The sequence below is a fragment of the Ambystoma mexicanum genome, chromosome 9, assembly GCF_040938575.1.
Source record: "Ambystoma mexicanum isolate Mex_15411 chromosome 9, UKY_AmexF1_1, whole genome shotgun sequence".
NCBI classification, from domain to species: domain Eukaryota; kingdom Metazoa; phylum Chordata; class Amphibia; order Caudata; family Ambystomatidae; genus Ambystoma; species Ambystoma mexicanum.
The window spans coordinates 872,851,647-872,874,144 of NC_090931.1; the positions used below are offsets into that span (position 1 = coordinate 872,851,647).

A 22,498-nucleotide genomic window follows, 5' to 3' on the forward strand; every position below is an offset into this window, starting at 1 on the left:
AACCAACCCGCAAAGGGACCCAGGGAGCTAATTACGGTACCGCAATAGCGTAATTAGCGCCTTCCCCATTCCCATTATGCCCTATGGGTCAAAAATGGGAATGGGGAAGGGCAATGGTGGAAGGGGGAATTACCGCCCCTCCAACCTTGGAATGGGGCGGTAATTCCTCTTTCCACCAAGGCGGTGCCGGTATTTTACCGGCATGAACCATGGCGCTAATTGCGCCATGGTTCACTGCCTACCGTGTAATGAGGCCCATTGACAACCAATTTACAAATGTACATAAGGAGGGCAAGCTGTGGATGTGGTCCTCATAGGGGAGGCGGATCATGATGGATGTGAAGATTGCAGTCCTTGATTCATAGCCCTTAAGGTGCTGGAGAGGGATCCAGGGACATGCTGTATGTCTTGGGAATGAATTTAAGGCACCAGCAGCACAGATATACAGATAGGGCTTTGCTGAAGCTAGCATTGCATATTTACCTGCAGTTCTCCGACGTCACCAGCAGAGGGCAGGTGTGGACCAAACCAACACATTAAACGGCCTATTGTTCTTGTTGTCTGCAGGAAGCTCAGATATTCGCTGAGGATAACAGTGTCCTGTTCATGGAGACCTCAGCCAAGGACAACTACAATGTGTCGGAAGCATTCCTGGCTGTGGGTAAGTTGCCACACGTGCGCCCATGTCAGTGTCAAGTCTGTGCAATATCATTGTTTGACCTTCAACCCCTCGTCAGCGTCATGCCATTGTTTTGTTATCACCTCATGTCAGTGCTATATTATTTCATGTCAGTTTCGTGTCAGCACAAATTCTCGTTTCAGTTTCGGGTTAGGGTTTCACTGTTAGGTCATGTCAGTTGTTTGCATCTTGCGGCACTTTTATGCCAGATCATGCCATCTTTATGCCAGTGCAACGGTGGCTCAGGTCAGTTTCATGTCAGTGTGTTACCCTTGCCTCTAGTCACTGACTGGGTCACCATCAGGTTGCTTCAGTCTCTTGTCAGCAGATGTCAGTTTCCTGCCAATTCTGGACGCACCATCTGCAACATTGTCCCCCAGTGTGTGACGCCCCTAATGTTTTGGAGCCATTGCTGAAGGCATGGCACAAGAGGAGTGCAGCTCAGATAGAGGGTCCTTTGTAAGGCAATTTAAATACACACCCAACATATTTTATTAAAAATAGATTTTTACTATGCAGTAGCAAATTAAATAATGACAAAAATGGGCCAGGGGTGTAGCTTGTGCAGGTGATACGGTGGGGATTTGGGTGAAGAGATCTTGTATATGATAATTTTTGTACTGTTTTGCTTCGGGAAGGGAATGTTTGGAGACAGAACTATTTTGCTTTGAAGCATTTGGATATCTTATCAAGTCCGTCGGAAAATGCTATCAAGGGTGGCCGGCACTGACTGCCATCAGACCAGCATTTGCAAGATAGGTTTCAAGAGTCATAGTGCATGTCCTAGAAATAAAAACATCAGCTAGCGCGGGACTGTTCCCGATGTGCACACGGCATCGATTGACTGCAAATGGCATAGATGGGGCATTCACGAGGGGCGATTAAACGACAAAATGTTTGCCTGGAGTTCGACAAATGCTCCTCTTTTTCAGGGCTAAAATGTTCCGTAGCCACATTTGCACACTTTCTGATTTGCCATGACGAGACTGACCCGGATGTTTATTTTCGTTGTTCTGTTTTGACATTCATCCTGCATTGGTGGCTTTGTAGTGTACAAAAAAGCCATAAAGGCAGGTTGCGTGAAATTGCACAGCAAGCAAAAACCCAGGTCACCAAGGTTGCCCTACAGGTCACATGCTAACAACAAAAGAAATAGAGGGTGCGGCCGAGGACAGACACCAAAGAGTAGGGTATGTGTCTATTTGCAAGTGTACATACCTTAAGAACACATGTGCCGTCAAGCATGTGCCGTCATGCATCAAGCAGGCTTTTTGTCACAAATGGTATATTGGGGGTCATTACGAGTTTGGAGGTAGCCATAGTGCAAATAGCACAATGGCTGCCTCCAAACCCGTGTCCGGGTCTGGGTTCACTGAATGGGGATTTACCGGGTCATTCCAACCTTGGAGGACCCGGTAAGTCCCCATTCAGAAAACCATTCCCCATTCCTATTCGAGCCCCCATAGGGCTCAATGGGAATGGGGAAGGAGCTAATAACGGGCCAGCAAATTGCGGGCCCGATATTAGCTCCATGGTCCCTTAACGGGTCCCGCTAAGACAGGCTGGTAAAACCAGCCGGTCCTGGTGGGACCCGCTAAGGGACCTCGTAATAGGGCAGTAGGGGGTTAACGGCAGCGGCATCCTTACTGGTGCCGTTAACCCCTTACCGCCAGGGTCATAATGACCCCCATTGAGTTATCATCAACACATGAAGCTGTTTGTACTCCAACCTAGCCTCATTACTGTTATCTAAAGCTGACTGTATTCCTATCTTGCACGTATGATGCAATTGCTACTGTTGTCTGCATGCTTAGATTACATTGAAATTTCCTAGCTTTCATGCAAAATTAATATAAGTCTAGATCTTGCAATTTATATGAATGATTATAAGGAGTGATTGCCATATCTTTTAGCTTATTGTGACACCTTTAGCTACGGCGCCATACCTCACTACATTTGCTGTATCACGCAGCTTAGCTTAATACAATTTAGCTATAGTGCCATACTGCGCTATATTTGACCTGGGGCAACATGTACGTTACCTTGTCAAACCTACTCTCTTAAGCCACCTTACTTGCACTAAGCTTAGTAAATAGCTGCACAAGACCACCTACCTTACTACCACCAATTTGCAATATTCCTTTCAACATGGCAATGTCCTTGGATACTTTGCCCTCCTCAACCTTACCTAATAGCCCAGCCTGTGGACAACCATCAAGCAACTTGAACCCCACACGGGGACCACTTAACTTTAATAGGCCGTGCAACACGGCCTCCAGAAACATCAGGCTCCGTGCACGGTTGCCCAAACTATTCGAACCTCCTGCCAGCTCCATAACTAACATAGACTGCCAGAGAAAAAACCTACTCAACAGACAAACCACTACAAAAAAGCCCATTCCCATCCATTCCATTCTCTCTCACATCTCACAGCCCCTCTCTTAAAGAACCCCAACAGATCAAGTCCCACATCGGATCACAACCTGCTGAAGCGTCTATTAGTACCCCATCCATCCGACCCTTAGACAGTTCTGCTCCAGACCTCAAGGGGGCCCTAATAAACGCAAGATCATTTGTTGCGCATGCAACGGAGATAGCTGACCTTATCTTGGCAGAAAATTATGACTTTTTCGCCATCACCGAATCTTGGCTCCATGCTGCAGCTGGTCCTGCCATTATGCTCGCAGTCCCTGACGAATATACCATCTTAAGATCAGACAGATGTGAAGCACGTGGAGGAGGCATAGCCCTCATCACCAAATTGAATCTATCCATGAGACTAGTCCCCTCCCTAGACATCAAATCCTGTGAATCTTTTACAGCCAAACTACCTATCGCCAACTCCCAAACTCTCACCATTCATCTCTTATACAGACCTCCAGGACCTCTTGGCTCCTTTAACGAGGATATCTACACCATTCTATCTGACAATCTAAGAAGTACCTCGCAAGTACTATTGATAGGGGATCTGAATTTGGGTTTTAATGACTCTAAAGACCAACAAGCAACCAATGTGGCCAATATCCTGACAGAACTAGGCTTCACCCAGAGAGGGAACACACCTGCTCACAACAAGGGGAGAATACTTGACTGGGTTGCAGACCACAACTGCAACGCCACTATCACCACCATTACCCCTCAGGCCTGGACAGACCACCTCCCTTTGTCATTCACATTAGCAACCGAAAGGCCTACCAATAAGCCCACTGTATCCGCTCCACCTACATTAACAAGTCACAAAAAGAATATCACCGTTGATAAACTTTTACCCTTCATCCTACCTACCCTCAACTCCTTAACAAACAGTATGACGCCCAATCTGTTAGTTGATGAATAAAACAAAATTATGACCACAGCTCTCGACGCGATTGCCCCTTTAAAATTGAGACAATGTAAGCCTAAAGTCCACCTAAACTCTTGGTTTACCCGCCACCTTAAAACTCTGAGAAAAGAAAAGGGAAAATGCAAATCTTCATCGAGGTTACTTCCTTCTGTTGAAAATAGAACCAACTGTATCAACATATCCTCAAATACAAGAAGGAAATATCACTGGCTAAACAAGAAACGTATGACAATAGAATCCTGCAGGCTAACTCAAGCAAGAAGGAATCATTTGCAATTTTAAAAGAATTGGAAACACCTATCTCAGCACAAGACAATTGCGTGAAGGATAAAATGTGGTGTTTTAATATTCAGCACGCACTAGTAAATAAAGTTTCCACCCTACAGGACAAGATCATGAGAAAAAAGCCTCCATACCCACCACGACTGCATCTAACAACACTCCCAGGCCCTCCCACAAACCCTCACCCCACTTTAGTTTCTCCAAAAATCTCTATTCTCGAGGTTGAAAAAGTCATACTCTGCCTCAAACCCTCTAACTGTCAGGTTGAACAATGTCCAGCCCAACTAATTAAAGATGCTGCAAGAGATCTAGCTCCCTTCATATCGGAGTTAATTAACGCCTCTTTTTCCTCAGGTACCATCCCAAGTAAGAATCTTGGGTACTCCCTCTCCTTAAAAAACAGACATTAGACCCAACCATACCGGCTAACTATAGGCCTATTACAACAGTGCCATTCCTCCTTACAATGTTGGACAAGGTGGCATATCTCCAAATACAGAATTATCTGGAGAATAACCAATTCCTAGGAGCCCGCCAATCAGGTTTTCGGCCACAACATGGAAACGGCACTAATCGATCTCAAGGCCCAAATTGATGAGCTCAGGGACAAGGGAAAATCCGCCTTGCTTCTCCTTCTTTACCTCTCAGCTGCATTTCACCTGGTGGATCATAAGGTCTTATGCAACCAGTTAGACTCAGCAGCACACTTTTCTAAGGAGGCCATAGTCTGGATACAATCTTTCCTCAACAATAGGACTATGAGAGTCTTCTCCCCCTCAGCTGCCGCAGACCCTATCCCCATCCCCTGCGGAGTGCCCCAGGGTTCTTATGTTTCACCCACTCTGTACAACACATTTACCAGGCACCTTTTCGATGATCTGGACCATCTTGGTATCACTTACACTAACCATGCAGATGATATACTGATTCTCCTACCACTTTCTGGGGATTAAGATAAGGATTTGGCCTTGGTAAATAGAGTTTACAGCATCATTCAGGCATGGATGGCTGCCCATGCCCTATGCCTGAATGATGGCAAAACCGAGCTCATTATCCTGGGCACTACATCCAACCTCAAAAAACTCGGCCCTGAATACATCGCCTTTAACATTGATGGGAACTCCATCAAAGTTGCTAAAGAGGAACCGAGGTAAAAACACTAGGTTTTTACCTCGGTTCCACCTTCATATTTCCCAACCAAGTAAATTCTATGTCGTCTGCCACTACATACACATGCAAATTAACTAGAGCAGGTAAACCATTCTTATCCACGAATAGCTACTTTATCCTGGCCAGAGCCCTTATTTTATCAAAATTGGACTACTGTAACTCCCTCTACATTGGTGCCAATAAAATATATTGTGAGGAGAATACAAACTCTACAGAATAATGCCCTTAGAGCTGCCCTAAGTATAGCTAGGAAAGATCACATCTCAGCAATTAGGAGGCAGCACAACTGGCTATCCACTAGCGATAAAATCCTACTGAAAACTGCCTCACTCACGTACAAATGTTTAAACAATGCGGCGCCTAGCTACCTTACCGAGAGAGTCAACAGAAAATCCTTGAGTAGACCTATTAGAACAGCTAATACCAATTGCCTATCGGTGCCAAGATTCAAATTGTCTAAAGTCAGGGGCAGTAGTTTCCCGGTCAAAGCAGCACAGCTGTGAAACTCCTTGCCGCTCACCTTGAGAGCTGACCAAACATATGTTAACTTCTGACAGAATCTTATCAAATGGTTCCAAGATAATGATCAATAACTTAAAATGCACCTGCCCCCATCTCACTGGCACTGAAAATAGATTTCAGATGTCAGAGTGCTCTATTTATTTATGTCCTATTTGTATAGTGCTATTTTTGTATCAAGTGTATCTATGCTTCTACTATATTGTTTACATTATGCATCTTTTTTTCTGACTTGTATTTTATGTGCCACTATGTAACCTAAGCTGAAAGTCTTCTTGTTCTTCTGTGCCCTGATACCCTCGGGTCTGGCGCACATTATAAATAAACAAACAAACTCTCAGAAGACTGCTTTGAAAAAACACTGTCCATCACTTCAAGCACAAAGTGTTTATTTATTTAATAGTTTTTTCATAATACACCTAATATAATACCTAAGTTCGGTTTCTAAGCGTGGGTCTGGGATTCAAAACTCTGTTGTTCTGCTTGGTTTTGCTTCCAAGACCAGCGCGCTGCCCCTGTGCTATCCTCCTTTATAGTAAGGACTGATAAAGATAGCTCAAAGAGTTCGCAGGAGGATATGTTTTGGGCAGAACATGGGCAGGAATGGCCATCGGGATTAGCAGGGGTGTTGCTAGGTCTGGAAAAGACCCGGGGCTACGCTGATGTCTGAACTGTTGCGGCTGGGGGATAGCTAGCCTTTTGGTTGTAGCTCCTGAGATTCTATCCGGGGCTACAACCAAAAGACCAGGGGCTATAGCCCCCTTACCCGCCCCCTCCTCCTCCCTAGCAACGTCTCTGGGGATTAGCATAGCCATGGGCAGTCAATAGGTGGGTAAATGATCAAACAACACCCACAAGCTTTGTGTCCCTCCTGATATGCCGTTTCTCCACAGCTGTACTCTAATGTAATGGTTTTGGTTTATAGGTTGTGCTAAAGCGTCCCCTAATAGCTGAAACTAAAAAAGGCAGCTGAGAAGGGGGAAGGGCAGTGATTATTGCATCTAGAGCGCCACTATAGTCTAGTAATCCCCCAACAGGAGACAGACTTTTTCCATAGAACACATAGAACTTCGAATTGATTCCAAACATGCATATTCTCGTGAAGTGATTTACCCAGGATCACATGATTTGGTCAAGTGGGGAAGCAGGGAATTGAGTGCAGGTTTCCAGGTTCTACAGTTTGCAGTTTAGAAATATACCTTGTTTCCTTCCATGTCATCTTCCATTTTACACCACCACACAAAGCTTTCTGCTTAGCTCTACTTGTAAAACGTAGCTAGTGCTCAACGATTAACAGACATGAAATCAACCTGACAATAAATGACATCTTTATAAAAACCTGGTGGTCAAAACAGGTGTGAGCAAACTAGTGGAATGAATATCTGAAAATAATTTTGAAGCCACCCGGCAATCGATGTGGGTTAAAATACGTCTGTGTTGGGCACCACAACCCAATATCAAACCAAATGCAAGTTAGGGAAGACTGTATTTTTGTTAAAATCAGCAAGCTGCTCAGATTTACCATGACTGGCTATTTAGAAGTTAACAACCTTGGTCTACCAGACCATGCTTAGATCAATAGAGCTGGTAAACTACTGCATTAGTGGAACTGGGACCATTCACCAAAGCGCTTGCTCTCAGACTAACTGGGTAAAATGCTTGCTGTCCACCTGAGCTGAGTGGCTCCAGGACTCTCAAATTGTTTAACTCTGGCAGCTCCGCGCAGCGTCTGCAACTCTGTAATCCAGATGACCAGGCAAGGGGTGGAGGGCCGAGAACCACGGAGAAAGAGGTCTCATCATGATCCTAGGCATGGTTGCCCAGAAAAGGGGCCCTTTCCATTTTCATTGACTTCACCACCAGATATGTCTATGGCACGCGCTGTATAATCTAATCTAAATGAATTCTAGTGTTAGCAGGGCTCTAATGAGAAATGAGAGTACGCTTAGATCTGGAAATCTCTTGCCCCTTCAGATCACATGGCCACAGAGAGCCACTCCGTTTCTGAATGCCCTCCAATCAGATCCATTGATCCATTGTCTCAGGAGGATAGCTCAGGGCAATGTGCTGCTTTGAAAGCAAGACAACACAGAGCACCACAGGCTCCATCCCTGGGTCTGCGCTTAGAAACCTCTGGGAATTAAGAGCGTTATAAATAACCTATCATATAATATCATAGATGTTGAGGGTATTACAAAGAGGGATGGAGGGTGTGTGAAGATGGCTCATTGGTTACAGATTTGCCAGGGCCTACTAGAAGATTCTATGAAGACTGCTAAGGAAGACTCTTTGGTAGCCTTGCATTGGCTGTTTCTGGTGATATGGTGATGACAGCTCGAGCATGAAAGCCTTGCAGATCTAAGATAGCTGCGGTTTGTTGACCTTTGTTTGGAGCGTGCTCTAAGAAGGAACGTCACACCATGGAGCATGCCATTCTATAAAGACCAGGAAACATGCGCATGCCCCAACGGCATAATAGATGGAAGATTTCTCTTTTGTTCGACTTGCAACCTGATTTTTAACATGCCATTTTTCATCAGTTCTGTTGAGCCTAGGAGTATTGCGGTGAGTTGACTAAACTCCCCATACTAATTTGTGAGGAAGCAAATGACCAGAGACTGGGCTGGTCTGGCTGCTATCCAATATGCCTTCAGGAGGGCGGATGATGATCCCGCCAACTTGTTGACCCCCAGAAACGCAATAGTACTACCTCAGAGCCCATATTGTAAAGTGCATGCTTCAATGGCATTTCAAAAATAATAACTCAAGAATCTGAACCATACCTGAGAAAGTGCAGGTGAGGCACAACTCTCGTACAGAGTGTGAATCCTGAAAGAAGCAACTCCTGGAAGAGGAAACACCGGAAGGACTGCATCTTGGAGAAGTGCACTACTAACTCAGTAAAAGATCAGAGAAGCCAGACAGGAAGCAGTACAGACCTGAAACCCATGGAAGGAGAACTGTTCAGCGCGATTGGAGAACACCTCTCAAACCTTGGGGGAATTAGAAGGCGAAAGCCTACGTCTATCCACCTGCGACCTAAAGTAAAAGGGAGAGGAGCCTGACCCGTGGGAAGAGGGTGACAAGCACTCTACAGGGGGGGGGGCAGGGGATAACTGTGAAGACAGAGGAACCCAAGATCTGGGGAGACCTACTGTGAATACTGATAAACTGAAGGTCTGGGAGAGACCTACTGTGAAAGCTGAGACACGTCAGGTGTGTGAGAGACCTACTGTGAATCATGAAAACCACGGGGTCTGGGTAAGACTGGTTGGAATCTTGAGATTCAGGAGGGCCGGAAGAAGCTTTCAGGTGATCGTTGCAAGACTGGGTCAAAGCCTCAACCCATAAAGCCTTATAGTTGAAAATCTGGGAGGGGACTTGAGAAGCAAGGTGGAAGCAAAGGGGCCTGGAGGGGAGGTCAGACTATGAGCAAGTACTGTACAAAACATGCCAGAGGAATACTTCTGTTTTGTTGTGTTAGACTAGGGGAAGACTTTAACCTTGTAACATTTGTGTTGTTAGGTTAAGGTAGCCTTCTGGCTTAAGATTAGATGTCTGAAGGTTTCCCTTAGCCATCTACTTTGGGACTTTGTGTTATAGGGTTTGGTGTCTCAGAGAGAAACAAGGACTTGTAAAGAACAGGGTGAGAACTCTATGATTTAAACCATGTATAATGGTGTTGGATACCTTAAAGAAACTGTGTTGTGTGGAACCACCCTTTGCATTGTTTTGCTTTCGGCCAATCCTTATTATTTATAGTATATCCTCTAGAACCTGTAGGCATTTGTCCAACCCTTTCCTAACAAAGCCCAGTAATAAAGAAACTTTATCTACAAGAAATCAGCATCATGTGTGCCCTTGCTCGCCCATATCTCAGCATGTTTTTATGTAGATTTCACAGGCACTACTAGGAAAAGTACATTTATTTGGACCATTGTGGGGCACTGTAGGTGGTATCCTTGTCTAGCAGCTGCCAATGTGTAAATTGAACAGTTTAGAACGATAGAAGTTACACGCATCTCCCTACACTGAGCAGGTACTCACCTTACTGTGACCATAGATGCGTGTATTACGCATGATACTGTGGAATATAGATACTAATTATTACATTTCTCATGGCAAGGCAATGGACTCAGAGAGGTACAAGTCGCAATCGCTGTGAGGGGCATCTCCCCAGTTCGTGTTCTAATTCTAGTGGGAGGCGTTCAGACTGATACTTGGGTCCCATCAGCTCCTGTGGCCAAACACCTGACAGTACAAAACCAGGAATGTTTACACACCTATTTACAATAGATACCTCAACGCTGAATCACATTTCTTACTCTATAAACATATTTGATACTGAAGCCTGGGCATTTAAGGCAGAATATATACATGAATGGTTTTTTGAGGGATGGCAAACACTATTTGTTATTTAGACCCCCGTGAAAGACTCACTCCCAGTAAGAGTGGAGATCGAATGCTGTTGCGGCAGGTCAATACTGTGGGGGTACCTTTGATTTAATATTAAGATTTAATATTAAGTTGTTTGAATGTTTGAGTTTCATCACTCTAGAAAATTTGCTAGAAAGCAAGCTCACATTGCATTTTCTCTAGCAAATGTATCTGCTGCTCTGGTTCACAGCTCTGCTCTAAAAACATAATCCTGTGTTGAAGAATTATGCTCCATTTGCGCATGAGTTTGAGGTCTATGCTTTCATTCAAATTATCAATTCAATACACAAGAAGTGTCTTAGTAAGAGGAGGTCTTAGGAAAGTTTTGATCTTCAATGGAATCCACAGCACCTCTGCTGCTGATTTGCACTCTGACAGGTGCTTTAGGGTAAGGAAGGTCTTTGTACCCTCACTCACCTGCTCAACTCACTTCGTTTGGGGTTCGCTGAGAAACCCCTATGATACCAGCATAGGGAGAGCCTCTCCCATGTGTCTCGCGTCTTCCCTTTTTGTATAGAATCACAAGCCACCTTAAGTGAAGTACTGCAGGCAGAGTGTTGCATTTCTGTAATTTACACTTTTGTTACTTTTGATGTGCAACATGAAAAGGCTGGTGGTAGTGAAACGATTTGTACTTTTTTTAATGGTCCGCCACAGCACACCTTTATTTTTACTGCAATGATGCATTTTGAGTGATCATATACTCAAAATGGCTTCTCCTTGTGTTTGAAGCCATGCTCTTCCTTCGTGTTAAGGTTAGAAATGACCACATGGGATCATTCACTTTTACAGGATTCCTGTATAGGAAGCCTGGTCAGTGCTCTGTGTGCCTGGGGAGGTTGAAGCTCGGGAGAGGGGATGTCTGGCTTCAACCCACATTCCTGCCAGTGTGAAATATTATTGAAAGGCAGATGTGGGGTAGCTGGCTGCCCACCATTCAACAGCCACTACGTGTTTGATTGCTGCATGACTCTTGTATTGTGGAGCTGGGGTATCTCCCAGCCTGAAATTAGGATAGAAGAAGAGTATCTGGACCACGACCATTATTTCATGTTGACACCTGAAGGAGGAGCAGAGGAGAGCAAACACTGGCTCTGCCAACCACTGCATAGCGAAGCTCTGTTAATGTTAATGTTAATATTAATGTTAAAGGACATTTGTGCCGTGCACTATCACCACCGGAGTGGTCCCCTGGTGCTCTGGCAGCTCTGAAAGAGGAAGGGGGGGGTGGTTTGTGGGGAGTAGCTGGAAAAGTGCAAGAGAGCAGTGATGTGCTGTTGGCAGCCTCAGCCCGGTGGGTCCGTTGGCTGGGCCTGCGGTGTTTTGCGGCAGGTAGTCGTCGTGTACTGTTGTGCAAGTCTATGTGTGTTTTTTGTTTTGTTGTTGCCATGTAGTGAGGTTTTTGCGGTTTGTTGTGCTGTAGGTTTGTGGTTGTGTTTGGTTTGGTGTTTGAGAGGTGTATGCAGAGGGGGACATTGTTAGTGCAATTGGTTAGTTGCCATCTTTATCCTGAATTGAGGTGCTGGGCTTCTGTAATTTCCCCAGGTGGGGTTCAGGAGCGCCCCTGCGCCTCTGTCGAGATCTTGATCCGACTGGCCTTCGGGGTCGCTTTCACATCTGGCCCCCTCCTCCCCAGTCTTCCCTTCACACCCATACGTCTAGCGCACGCACCCATGTCCACAGCTCATATATTGTGGTGATTGCTAATATCCCGATAATTCCACTATACTGTGGTTGGGTGGGGAGTTTATTCCGTCTCAGTTCGGGTGTCGCCCGTGTTCCCCTCTAACTGGTGTCCTTCGTCCGGGTGCCGTGGGAGCTTCTTCACATAGGGAGATGTCCACAGTCTGTACTGGGGGTTGTCCAAGTCCAGTTCATTCACCCCTATTCCTTCAGTTTGAGTCTGTGGTGCTGAAGAGCCAGGTTTTTAGTAATTTCCTAAATTTTAGGTGATTTTTTGTGTTTCTTATGTCTTTTGGGATGTTGTTCCAGATTTTTGCAGCTAAGTGGTAGAAGGAGGTGCCTCCCAGTTTCTTCTTGAGGTACGGTTTAGGTTCTAGGCGGATTTCATTGCTTGACCTGAGGGGTCTTGTTGGCTTGTAGATTGTTTTTTTTTTTTTTTTAGGAATTCTGCTCCATGTCTACTGATTGCCCTGTGCGTTATGCACACGGTTTTGAAGGTGATGCAATGTTTTCCTGGGAGCCAGTGTAGTGTTTTTAGGGCAGGGTTGATGTGTTCACTTCTTGATAGTTTGTGGAGTAGTCTGGCTGCTGCATTTTGGGTCCGTTGTAGTTTCTTCAGGAGGAATTCTGGAATTCCGAGGTAGAGGCTGTTTGCATAGTCGATACTTGACATAATGAGGGCGACGATAGTGAGTGTTTTGTGTGTGAAGGAGAGGAAAAGTAGGATTCTTCTTGCCGTGTGGAGGAGGAGAAAGCATTTCTTGGCCGTTGCGTTTAGTTGTGGTTCTAAGGTTAGGGTGTTTTCCATCAGGACTCCCCGATTTTTTACTACCTTAGATGGTGATGGTGCTATTCCCATTTCAGTTGGCCATGGGATGGTGATTTCATTCTCTTGGTGTTTGGATATGAACATGATTTCTGTCTTCCCTGGATTGATTTTCAGGTTGTTGGCAGCCATCCAGTTGAAGACTTCTTTTAGACACTTGATGAGGGTTGAATAATCAGCTTGGGTGTCAATGATTTTGTTGATGATTTGGGTATCATCTGCGTAGTTGTAGCATGTAATGTTGTACTTTTTGAAGATTCGGATAACCGGAGTTTGGTAGATGTTGAAGTACAGTGGTGATGGTGAGGATTCTTGTGGCACTCCACAGTCGTTATGTTTTGGAGCGGATTTGAAGGGTTTAATCCATATGGTTTCTGTTCTGTCTGGTAGGAATGATTTAGTCCAGAGTAGTGCTGTGTCTGTTATGCCTATGTCTTCTAGTCTTTTTGTTAGGGTGTCATGACTAACTGTGTCGAAGTCTGCAAAGAGGTCGAGTAGAATGAGGGCTGAGGTTGTGCTTGAGTCTGCGTTGGTTTTTAGGTTGCCCTAGATGGATAGTAGTGCTGTTTCCGTTCCTCTTGCACGTCTGAAACCGACCTGAGCTTGGTCCAGCAGGTGGTGTTTTTCTACCTATTCTTGGGTTAGTTTATATACATAGGTTTTCAAGAGTTTTGCCGGGTAGGGAATGTTTGAAATTGGCCTGTAGTTGGAGAGGTCTTCTGTGTCACCACTTGTGTTTTTAAGAAGTGGTTTGATATATGCTGATTTGAAGGTCTTTGGCACAGTTCCTGTTGCTAGAGAGAGGTTCATAAGGTTTCTGTAGTATTTTTCCGGCGTTCCTTGTGCGAGGATTGATTTATCGATGTCAGGGGGACAGGGATCCATGGGTGATCTAGCTTTCTTGCTGTGTTTTACCAGCAATGCGAATGCCTCTGCTGATATTTCAGGAAAGTTTTTGAGTTTGTGCTGAGGTTCTGTCATGAGTCCGCTTTGTAGTGTGTTGTGGTCGGTTGGTATGTTTTGTATGGATTGTCGTATGTGGTAGATTTCTTTTTTTGAAGCGGTCTGCCAGGTCGTTGCATAGTTTCTCTGAGGGGGCTGGGGTGTTGTCGCAGCCTGGTGGATTTCTCATCTCTTTAATGATGTTAAACATTTCTTTTTGTGTGTTGGAGGCATTGGTGATTCTGTCATCATAGTGCCTTCTCTTTGCCTTTTGAATTTCCTTCTTGTATGCGCGGATTCGTCTCTGGAACAGTGTTTTTTGTCCGGGTTGTATTCTTTCCTCCATTCCAGTTCAATTTTCTTTGCTTTCTTTTTTCATGGTGCTTAATAGTGGGGTGAACCATTTTGCCATTGCTCTTTTTTTTGATGAGGTGAATGGTTTTTCTAGGGCGATCTTGTCGATTGCGTCTGCGATCCATTTGTGTAGTAGCTCCACTTTCCCGTCTACATTGGTTAGCTCTAGTTCTGTAGTTGACGGTTTGGTTAACTCCAGTTGTTCTAATAGGTTGCTTTCTTTGACGTGTTTCCAGTTTCTTTTTGTGGTGGTTGTGAGTTTAGGGGTTGGATGCAGACTTGGGTAAGCAAAGTGATCACGAATGGGATGATGAGATGTTCGCTCCACAGTATTTGTATCGGCAGTGCCGTGATGATGAGTTTTTCCTCTGCGAAGATTGCATCAAGGGTGTGTCCTGCCGAGTGTGTTGCCCCTTTGACTAGTTGTCGTAGTTTCATGGTAGTGAGTTGTTCAGTCAGTGAGTCTAGGGAGTTTGCATGACTGTCTTCAAACCAGAGTTGAAGTCCCCCAGGATGATAAGGTGTTCGTGGTTGATGGCTATGTTGGTGGTGGCTTCTATGAAGTTGTCGACAAAGGTTGCATCATATGTCGGTGGTCTGTACACTAGGATGAATGTGACGTTGGTTTTTGGGCTTGCTGTTAGGTGTATTACCATGGTTTCACAGTTGGGGATGTTGAGCGGTTCATCCGCTTTTATTTTCAGGTGTCCTTTGAATGCTATTGCAATGCCTCCTTCTTTTTTGATTTTCCTGTTTATTTGGAGGCATTTGAAGTTGGTTGGAAGGCAGCTTTGGAGTGTAATTTTGTAGTTGTTGTCCAGCCATGTTTCTGTGATTAACAGGATGTCAATGCCGTTGTCAATGAGTAGGTTGAAGATCTCTGCCTTGTAATCAACGTGGGAGACCTGGAAGGAATCCCTCCTTCTCTTGTACTGGTCTGCACAACTGGTCCGGAGTCCTGCTTTGCTTTCCTTGTGTCGCGGAGCTCGGAAGAGTCTTGGAGCCTGCAAATTACCTGCATTCACTGGTGCTGGAGGGCATCTGTGTATGGACAGCATCTGAACATTGGGCTGGACATTTTGCAAGCATCTTCTCTGCACTGCTGCTGCTTCTCTTCACCAAGGAGAGGGGTCTACCTGGGCCTGCCTGGAACCAAAGTCCATCTGCCAACCTGCTGAGTGTCTCCGGACCCCGTGAGGGTACAATTAAGCTGCTGCTCCCATCTGCTGCTCCTGTGGGGTCCTACAGAACCATGCGATTTGAAGTTGAGCTGACTTCACTCCATCCAGGGGAACTTGTTGGCGTCTGTCCTGGTCTTCGGAAGAAGCCTCAGACCTTCGACCAGTGAGCCTCCTGCTGCAGATACAATGGTGAGCCCTGTTATCCAAAACAGTCCTCTGTTGTTGGCAGTTGTTGTTTTTTTCATTTGGAGTCCAGGGGTTGAATTTCATATATGTCTTTAAGTTGCCTGTTCCTCCTTCAAATGCATTGGAGAGTTCACCTGCAGCTACCCTTGCTTTACCATAGATGGTGGGGCCCAATGAACAGAATCCTCTATGGGGTTTCGCCTACACCTATGGAATTGGTAATATGTATTTCAAACTCCATAGTCAACACAGTGACCGGTTTTAACCCCTTAAGTTCCAAGGACGAGTATGCTAGCCCTTTTTGCATAGACTTGCTAAACCCCGTAGAGCCAGAAAGAGAGATTCCAGGTGTAAAAGAAGAGCCTTGAGGGGGCCTGGAACACTGTCTAGCTGGCTGTTGAAGGACAAATATCATCTCAATAGGAGGAGCTGAGAGCGAGGAGTCCTTTTTTTCCTGTGCGCCACTGCAACACAACACGAGCAAGTCTACAGGTGCCGTGTTTGCGTCGATGGCTAGCAAAGAGAGAATTGAACGGACTCAATATGCTCAATATGCTCAAAGAGATGATGACTGTTGCAGTAGAAAATAAACAAGATTTGGATCCCAAGATTGTGATGATCGAGGTGTTACCCACGTTTGCTAAGAAGTGGAGGGTAAATCGCAGTGCATTATTGAGTACTTTGAATAAAATCCCATTTATGAGAGTACTCAGTTCTAGTTATTTTGAGTTTGTTCATCCCCCGCCCCGTAAAAAAGGGTCAGATCACATGTGCGCATTGTGTACTCCTGGAAATAGCAAGTTTCATATGTTCCCATCAAGCTACCCTGTTAAACCTTGGTTTGTACCTGGATAAAATAGTTCTGGAGGATGATGTAAAGGGACACTGTGAGAGATGTCAAAGTGGAACATAGGAAGGGTGGAATAAAAGGGGAGGAAAGCAGGCGGAAACTTCTGAAGTAGTGGTTGAAAATGAAAAGGGTTGGGCATGGCTAAAAAGATTTCTTCAAACACAGGAAGTGGAGACTAAACACCAGGATTGCCAGTTGGAACACCAGGGGGCATATTATTATTATTATCTTTATTGTTTTTGGTTTATACAAACCTTTACAAAATGAATTCTTTTCATAATACAATCGAATAGTAGAAAAGTTTACAAAAAGATTACAATACACTACACTTTTTAAAACACATTTGTCTAATACAATTCCGGACCAGCAATTCATATTAAACAGCTAAAAACAGACAATTCTTATTAAAACACTTAGAGCCTAGTACTTCTCAATATACATAATAATTGTACCAGATAACTGAGACATTATTAATAATCTGAGACTTCAACTCATTGTTTCTTAAAAGCTTCCTGAGTATTTAAACGCTTAAACAGTCTTTATCAAGTTCATGTTAATTCACAGATAATTCTCAAAAATTCATTAATACGTATTTTTAAAACCGTCGAGTTACCATGAAGCATTTCGAACCACAAGTTACATCTGTTTACATTCGATGTGTCATGGACAAACATTGCAAAGTATTCTATTCTTTGTTTCAGTAAAGCAGGACAAACCAACAACAAATGCATTAATGATTCATTAACCCTGGTACCAGCACAGTGTCTGCAGGATTTCTTTGCCGCATTCCTGCACCTTATATTCTGAATTTCATGAGTGCTTAAGACGTTAAAACGAAATCTCATGAATTGATTTCTGTATGCTCTGGATGGATATTTTTCTAGGTATTTCTCAGGATAAGGTTTCCATTTCCAGAATGATATAGCTTGTGAATATATCGAGGAGTTTAAGATTACCACATTGTTCTCCAACCAGTCTGAGGCTTTTAATAATTCTTTCACTTTAAGAGGATTCCTTTTTAGATTTTCTAATGTGAGGCCTAAATCACTTAGAATTTTCACACAATCTCTTTTTAACTCACAAATGAAAACCCCAAGCATGTCAACTCCCAAGAAGTAATACAGTGTGTTATCCTCAGACATCATGCACTTACGTAATAAAGATAATTTTTTCCAATGTACTGTACACTTTAAGGAGGACAAACCTAACTCATAACGTAAGAGTTCCATAGGCAAACATTTCGGTAGATACCTTAAGACCCTTCGCCATACTTGTGCTTCAACTGTTTTCAGATAAGATACCAATTCTTCAGAGTAAAACTCAAGACCATATGTCAATCGTGGAATTGCTTTCGACCGATAAAACAGAATACAAGGCATCATTGTGAACCTGCCATATCTTCTCTCCACAGCTGATATCTGATTGGCAATAGCAGAGGCTTTTATACCGAGATGACTTTTTATAAAACCTAACGAATAAGGAGATGTGTATATATAACCCATGTATTTTAGCATTGATTTGTTTTTTAATCTTAGACCACCACATATAATCGAAAAAGAATCTTCTTTTATATTTTTCACACCTGTGTAAAATATTATTGTTTTGTTAGGGTTTATCAGTAGCTTTCTATTCAAAATGAATTTCTCAAATGCTACAATCATCCTTTGCAAACCCACCTTAGTCACATCAAACAGCAAAAAGTCATCCGCATAAGCGATCCAATTCAATCTTATTTTGCCCAATTTAGGTGAGACTAAACCACTGTCATCTAGAAAGCTCCCTGCTTTTGAGACATAAAGATTGAACAGTGTTGCTGCCAATCTGCAGCCTTGTTTTAGACCATTATGGGTAGAAATTTGATCAGATAATAGGCCACTATTGTTAAGTCTCACTCTAAGCACAGTGTTCGAATAAAGAGCTATTATAACATCTAGCAGGTTTTTTTCTATACCAAGATCAAGTAAGGTTGTCCATAGGGTTTTCCTATCGACCATGTCAAAAGCCATGGATAAATCCATGGATGCTAAATATAATGGTGGCTTGTCTTTTATTCTAGCCATACTCAACAAATTTGCTACAACTGATCCGCCCATGTCTGTGCCCATCCCTTCTCTGAAACCTATTTGTTTTATATCTAATATGTTCTTATTTTTTATCCATAGATTCAGCTCATCCAAAACAATTGCTGCAAAAATCTTAGATTCTACATCTGTTAACATGATTGGCCGGTAATTCAGGGGACTTAGGCGGTTACCCTTTTTGTGTATCAATATTACGTATGACAACTTCCAAGATTTAGGAATTTTCCTCTCATATATAATGGAATTAAACATACAGTTCAATAAACCTGCCCATAATGTTACATGGTTTTTCAGTGTAATATAGGAAAGATTGTTAGGACCGGGGGTGCATGTAGACTTAACTTTGTTTATATGCCTGGAGATGTTATTTAATGATATGTTCAGCGACCACAACTGGTCATTAATGTATTGGGTTAAGAATTGGGTGTCTGATTGTTGGTACAACTTCTCAAAATGGTCTACCCATATATGCCCAGCAATTGGGTTTGTTGTCAGTTGTTACTGAGACACTTCAGTTCCATTGATTATAGACCATATATTCCTAGGATTGCCATAATCTAGGGCATTAATCATCGCTTCCCCATCCTTTTGTGCCATATTTGCTCTGTGAGACAGTAACCAGTTTTTATATTTCTGCTTGATCTGTTTTGTTTTGCAGATCAGTTCTATCTGATTTGATGTTTCCTTTTTTACTATACGCAGTTCTTTTCTTAACAAAGCCTTCCTATTTTGTACTTCAATATCAAATACGTGTAGACATTTGTTATTGAGTATTTGCGAGGTTGATTTTATGATATTGCCTTTTGCCAGCATATGTGCTACATATGTTTTAAAGCAATCTCCTGAGTAAGTTGCAAGTTTCCACTCAATTGACGAAGATAAGTAGTCATGTAACATCAAGGTATTTAGCTTGGTTATATTTTCTGGGGTCCATTTTACCTTAGTACCCGCAACATTAACTATGATGTTCCCCATATTTTGCACTACATCTATATTTACCTTCCTCCAGGGTAAAACTGTAGATAGCAATGCATGTTCACTTTCCAGCAGACTAGTCACCTTTAGTGAACACGAGTATTCTTGAGAATTATTGCTTACAAAGATGTAGTCCAATATGGAGCTAAGGCCCCGTGCTTGCCAAGTTGGAGTGATGTTAAACAGAGGCTGCATTCCCCAACTATACATAAAAACCACCCACATACTACCTCTGTACACTTTATTGCGGGCCCCCAAAGCCTCCAAATCTGTGGATGCGAGAATCCAGGTTGCATCATCATATTTCATGCTGCAATCTGCATTCAGATCTCCTGCAAGCAGCAAAGCACCACCCATGTTTGAGTCCAACCAATCATGTAATATTTGGTTAAGCATTGCAAATAGCTTTAAAAGCTCTGTGTTTGTATGAGTGGCGGTGTTCCAGTATACATTCATCAACATTATGAAAACATTGCCCTTATCTGTAGCTAATCTAAAAGTACCAACAATTGCACAGTCCATAACCTGCTGTTCAGAAACCATCTTTATATTAGTCTCTGATCGATAACCCAATACAAGACCACCACTGGGACGGCCATGCAGACCCTTAGATGCCTTCATATTAAATATACCATAGCCATCCCATAATAAATTGCCTGTAGCCCAGGTCTCTTGCAACAAGACAAAGTCATAACACTTTAACATTTCAACAGTTTTTGCATTAGCAGTCAAATGTGAGCATCCCCTAGTATTCCATGATGCAAGGTTGAATGCTATATCTTCGCTAAAGTGGATCCTTCATTGATTTCAGCTTATCTATGGATTCCCTGAGAGATAGGGCTAGCCATCTCCATTCTTGCATGTCAGAGAGTTGGGATTTAACTTCCGTCATTACCGGCTTGTCACCTTCTTTACCGGTAGAGCACCTAACCTCTTGTGAATAAATACCTTGATTAGAGGGATGTTTCATATAGCCTTCATTTGAGCCCAAATTTCCGTCAATATTATGTGACTCCTGAAATTCCATCACGTCAAATCCTCTTTTTTGAAGAGCACCCGCTTCTTTTAATATAAGTGTTCTGACCAAGGGAGAATTTATTATAAGTCTAACATAGTCATATCTCTCTTCATGGATAAAATCTACAAGTTGAATGTCTGAAGAGGTTATTAGGCGTAGTTCATCAATGTCATTAAATAAACTTAAAATGTACTGCCTATTTAGGGACCAGGGTCCCCATCATCAAAAACATAGTAAAGCACCAGACTTGGTTCATTTGGATACACAGGACGCCTTAGGTTATGGGTCTCATTTCTCTTGTTACTATTGGCCATGTGGTCCGATTCTTGAAATTGATAGCGTTCCTGTCTGCCTTGAATCGACCCTATCCCTGTGTTTTAGCTTAATACTGCATCAGGCAACCAGGTGTTTCTGCTTACACCACTTTCCAGGGTAGGATTATCATGTTTACCCGCAGAGGGGCCCACTAGGCTTGGGAAGAGTTTTTTTGCTTCACTTAGTTTGTGATTCAGAATATCTTCAACAATGCTACTAACTACTTCCCTAGATAACTTAGGGTGATCAATAGTGCCTGTAGTCTGATTCACAGTTTTGTCCATTTTTGGTGTAATAGTTTCAACATTTTTTATTTGGGGAGACTCAAGAATTTTGTCTTTTACATTGAGATCGAGATACTTGTTCTCCTGCATGCCCTCTTTAGGATTGCCACGTAAAGTGACCCCACCACTTTTATTGTCAGTTTGGTGAGCCACCATAACTTCTTTAGCTTGTGCTACTGGGGATATGGAGCAAGCGGTGGGGGTACAATCCATGATTATGGGAGTATTTGGTCTAGATAAGGCATCCGGGTTCTTAAAGATATCAAAAATGTCTTGAACCCCCCTTTCTAAGGCACGAAGATTACTATCAATCCTGTCAGAAGTAACTTTATTTTTAAGTACCGCTGACAGCATAGAGGTGCCTTCTGTATACTCTGATTTATCTGGGCTCCGTGGGGTGACCAATGGTAGGGCTGCCAATTTAACTAATAATACTGGTGGAATTGGTTCTGCTACATTATTATCGGTCAACACCTTGTTGATGTTATTGTTATCTTTCTTATCTAGCCAAGCCTCACGTATATCAAGAGTTCTCATAAATTTACGAGATGTAGTAAGGCTAGCCTTCGCTTGTTTTGCCTGTTTTTTTCTATTTTTTTTCTCCTTTTTTTTCGAAATTTTTTCAATAAAAGCACCATTATCGTCATCACCAAAAGTAGTTACACCTTCAATAACAATGGCAGGATCATTTAGACCTGATTTTACAATGTTAGTCTCTATCACACCAGGAGCCAATCCCTGCGGGATCTTTGAGGGAATTACATTTATGGCCAACTCTTTTATCTTTGTAATACCACTATTATCTAAGTGCTTTTTCATACAGTTGGGCTCAATATCGTATTTTGTGATCATTCGTGTTAGCATTTCAGGTAAAGCTGTAAAAGCCAACACCATCTCATTTAGCAATCTAGTATGAGTCTTTAATTCAGATAGTACCATTGCTTGAATCTCTTTACAACATGTCCCAAAGGCCATATCTGAATTTACATTATTTATTTCCAATACTGAGGTAGTATCATAGCTTGAATCTTGGACCAAATGTTGTGATACATCCAACATTGAGGTTACTCCTTTACTAAATATTGGTGGAGTATCAGCATAAATAGGGCTCTCGTTCATTCTATCTTTTTTATTGTCAGGTTCAATTTCCCTGTTTACGTCAACATCTGCGATTGAGCCCTCCTCAGCAAATAGAGATTGCGAACTTTACGAAAGATGAACATCATTGGTTAATGCCTTAGGGCTAGTTGTAAGTTTTTCTTCCATAGAACATAATTGTGCACAGTCCACCATCTCCCTTTCAGAATTGGTTAAATCAGAGGCAGACAGGGCCGTTGCACGAGCAATACTCATTCTGGTGGCCATATGAGGCT

The 22,498-nt window shown here is 43.1% G+C and overlaps 1 protein-coding gene across 1 annotated transcript in view; it reads left to right on the forward strand.

Moving 5' to 3' along the window:
- Positions 1-22,498, forward strand: part of RAB17 (RAB17, member RAS oncogene family) — a 138,909-nt gene that overhangs the window by 103,351 nt on the left and 13,060 nt on the right. Inside the window, exon 5 of the mRNA XM_069615979.1 lies at positions 568-661. Coding sequence (XP_069472080.1) covers positions 568-661 — 94 coding nt within the window. The remainder of the gene's footprint in view (positions 1-567; positions 662-22,498) is intronic.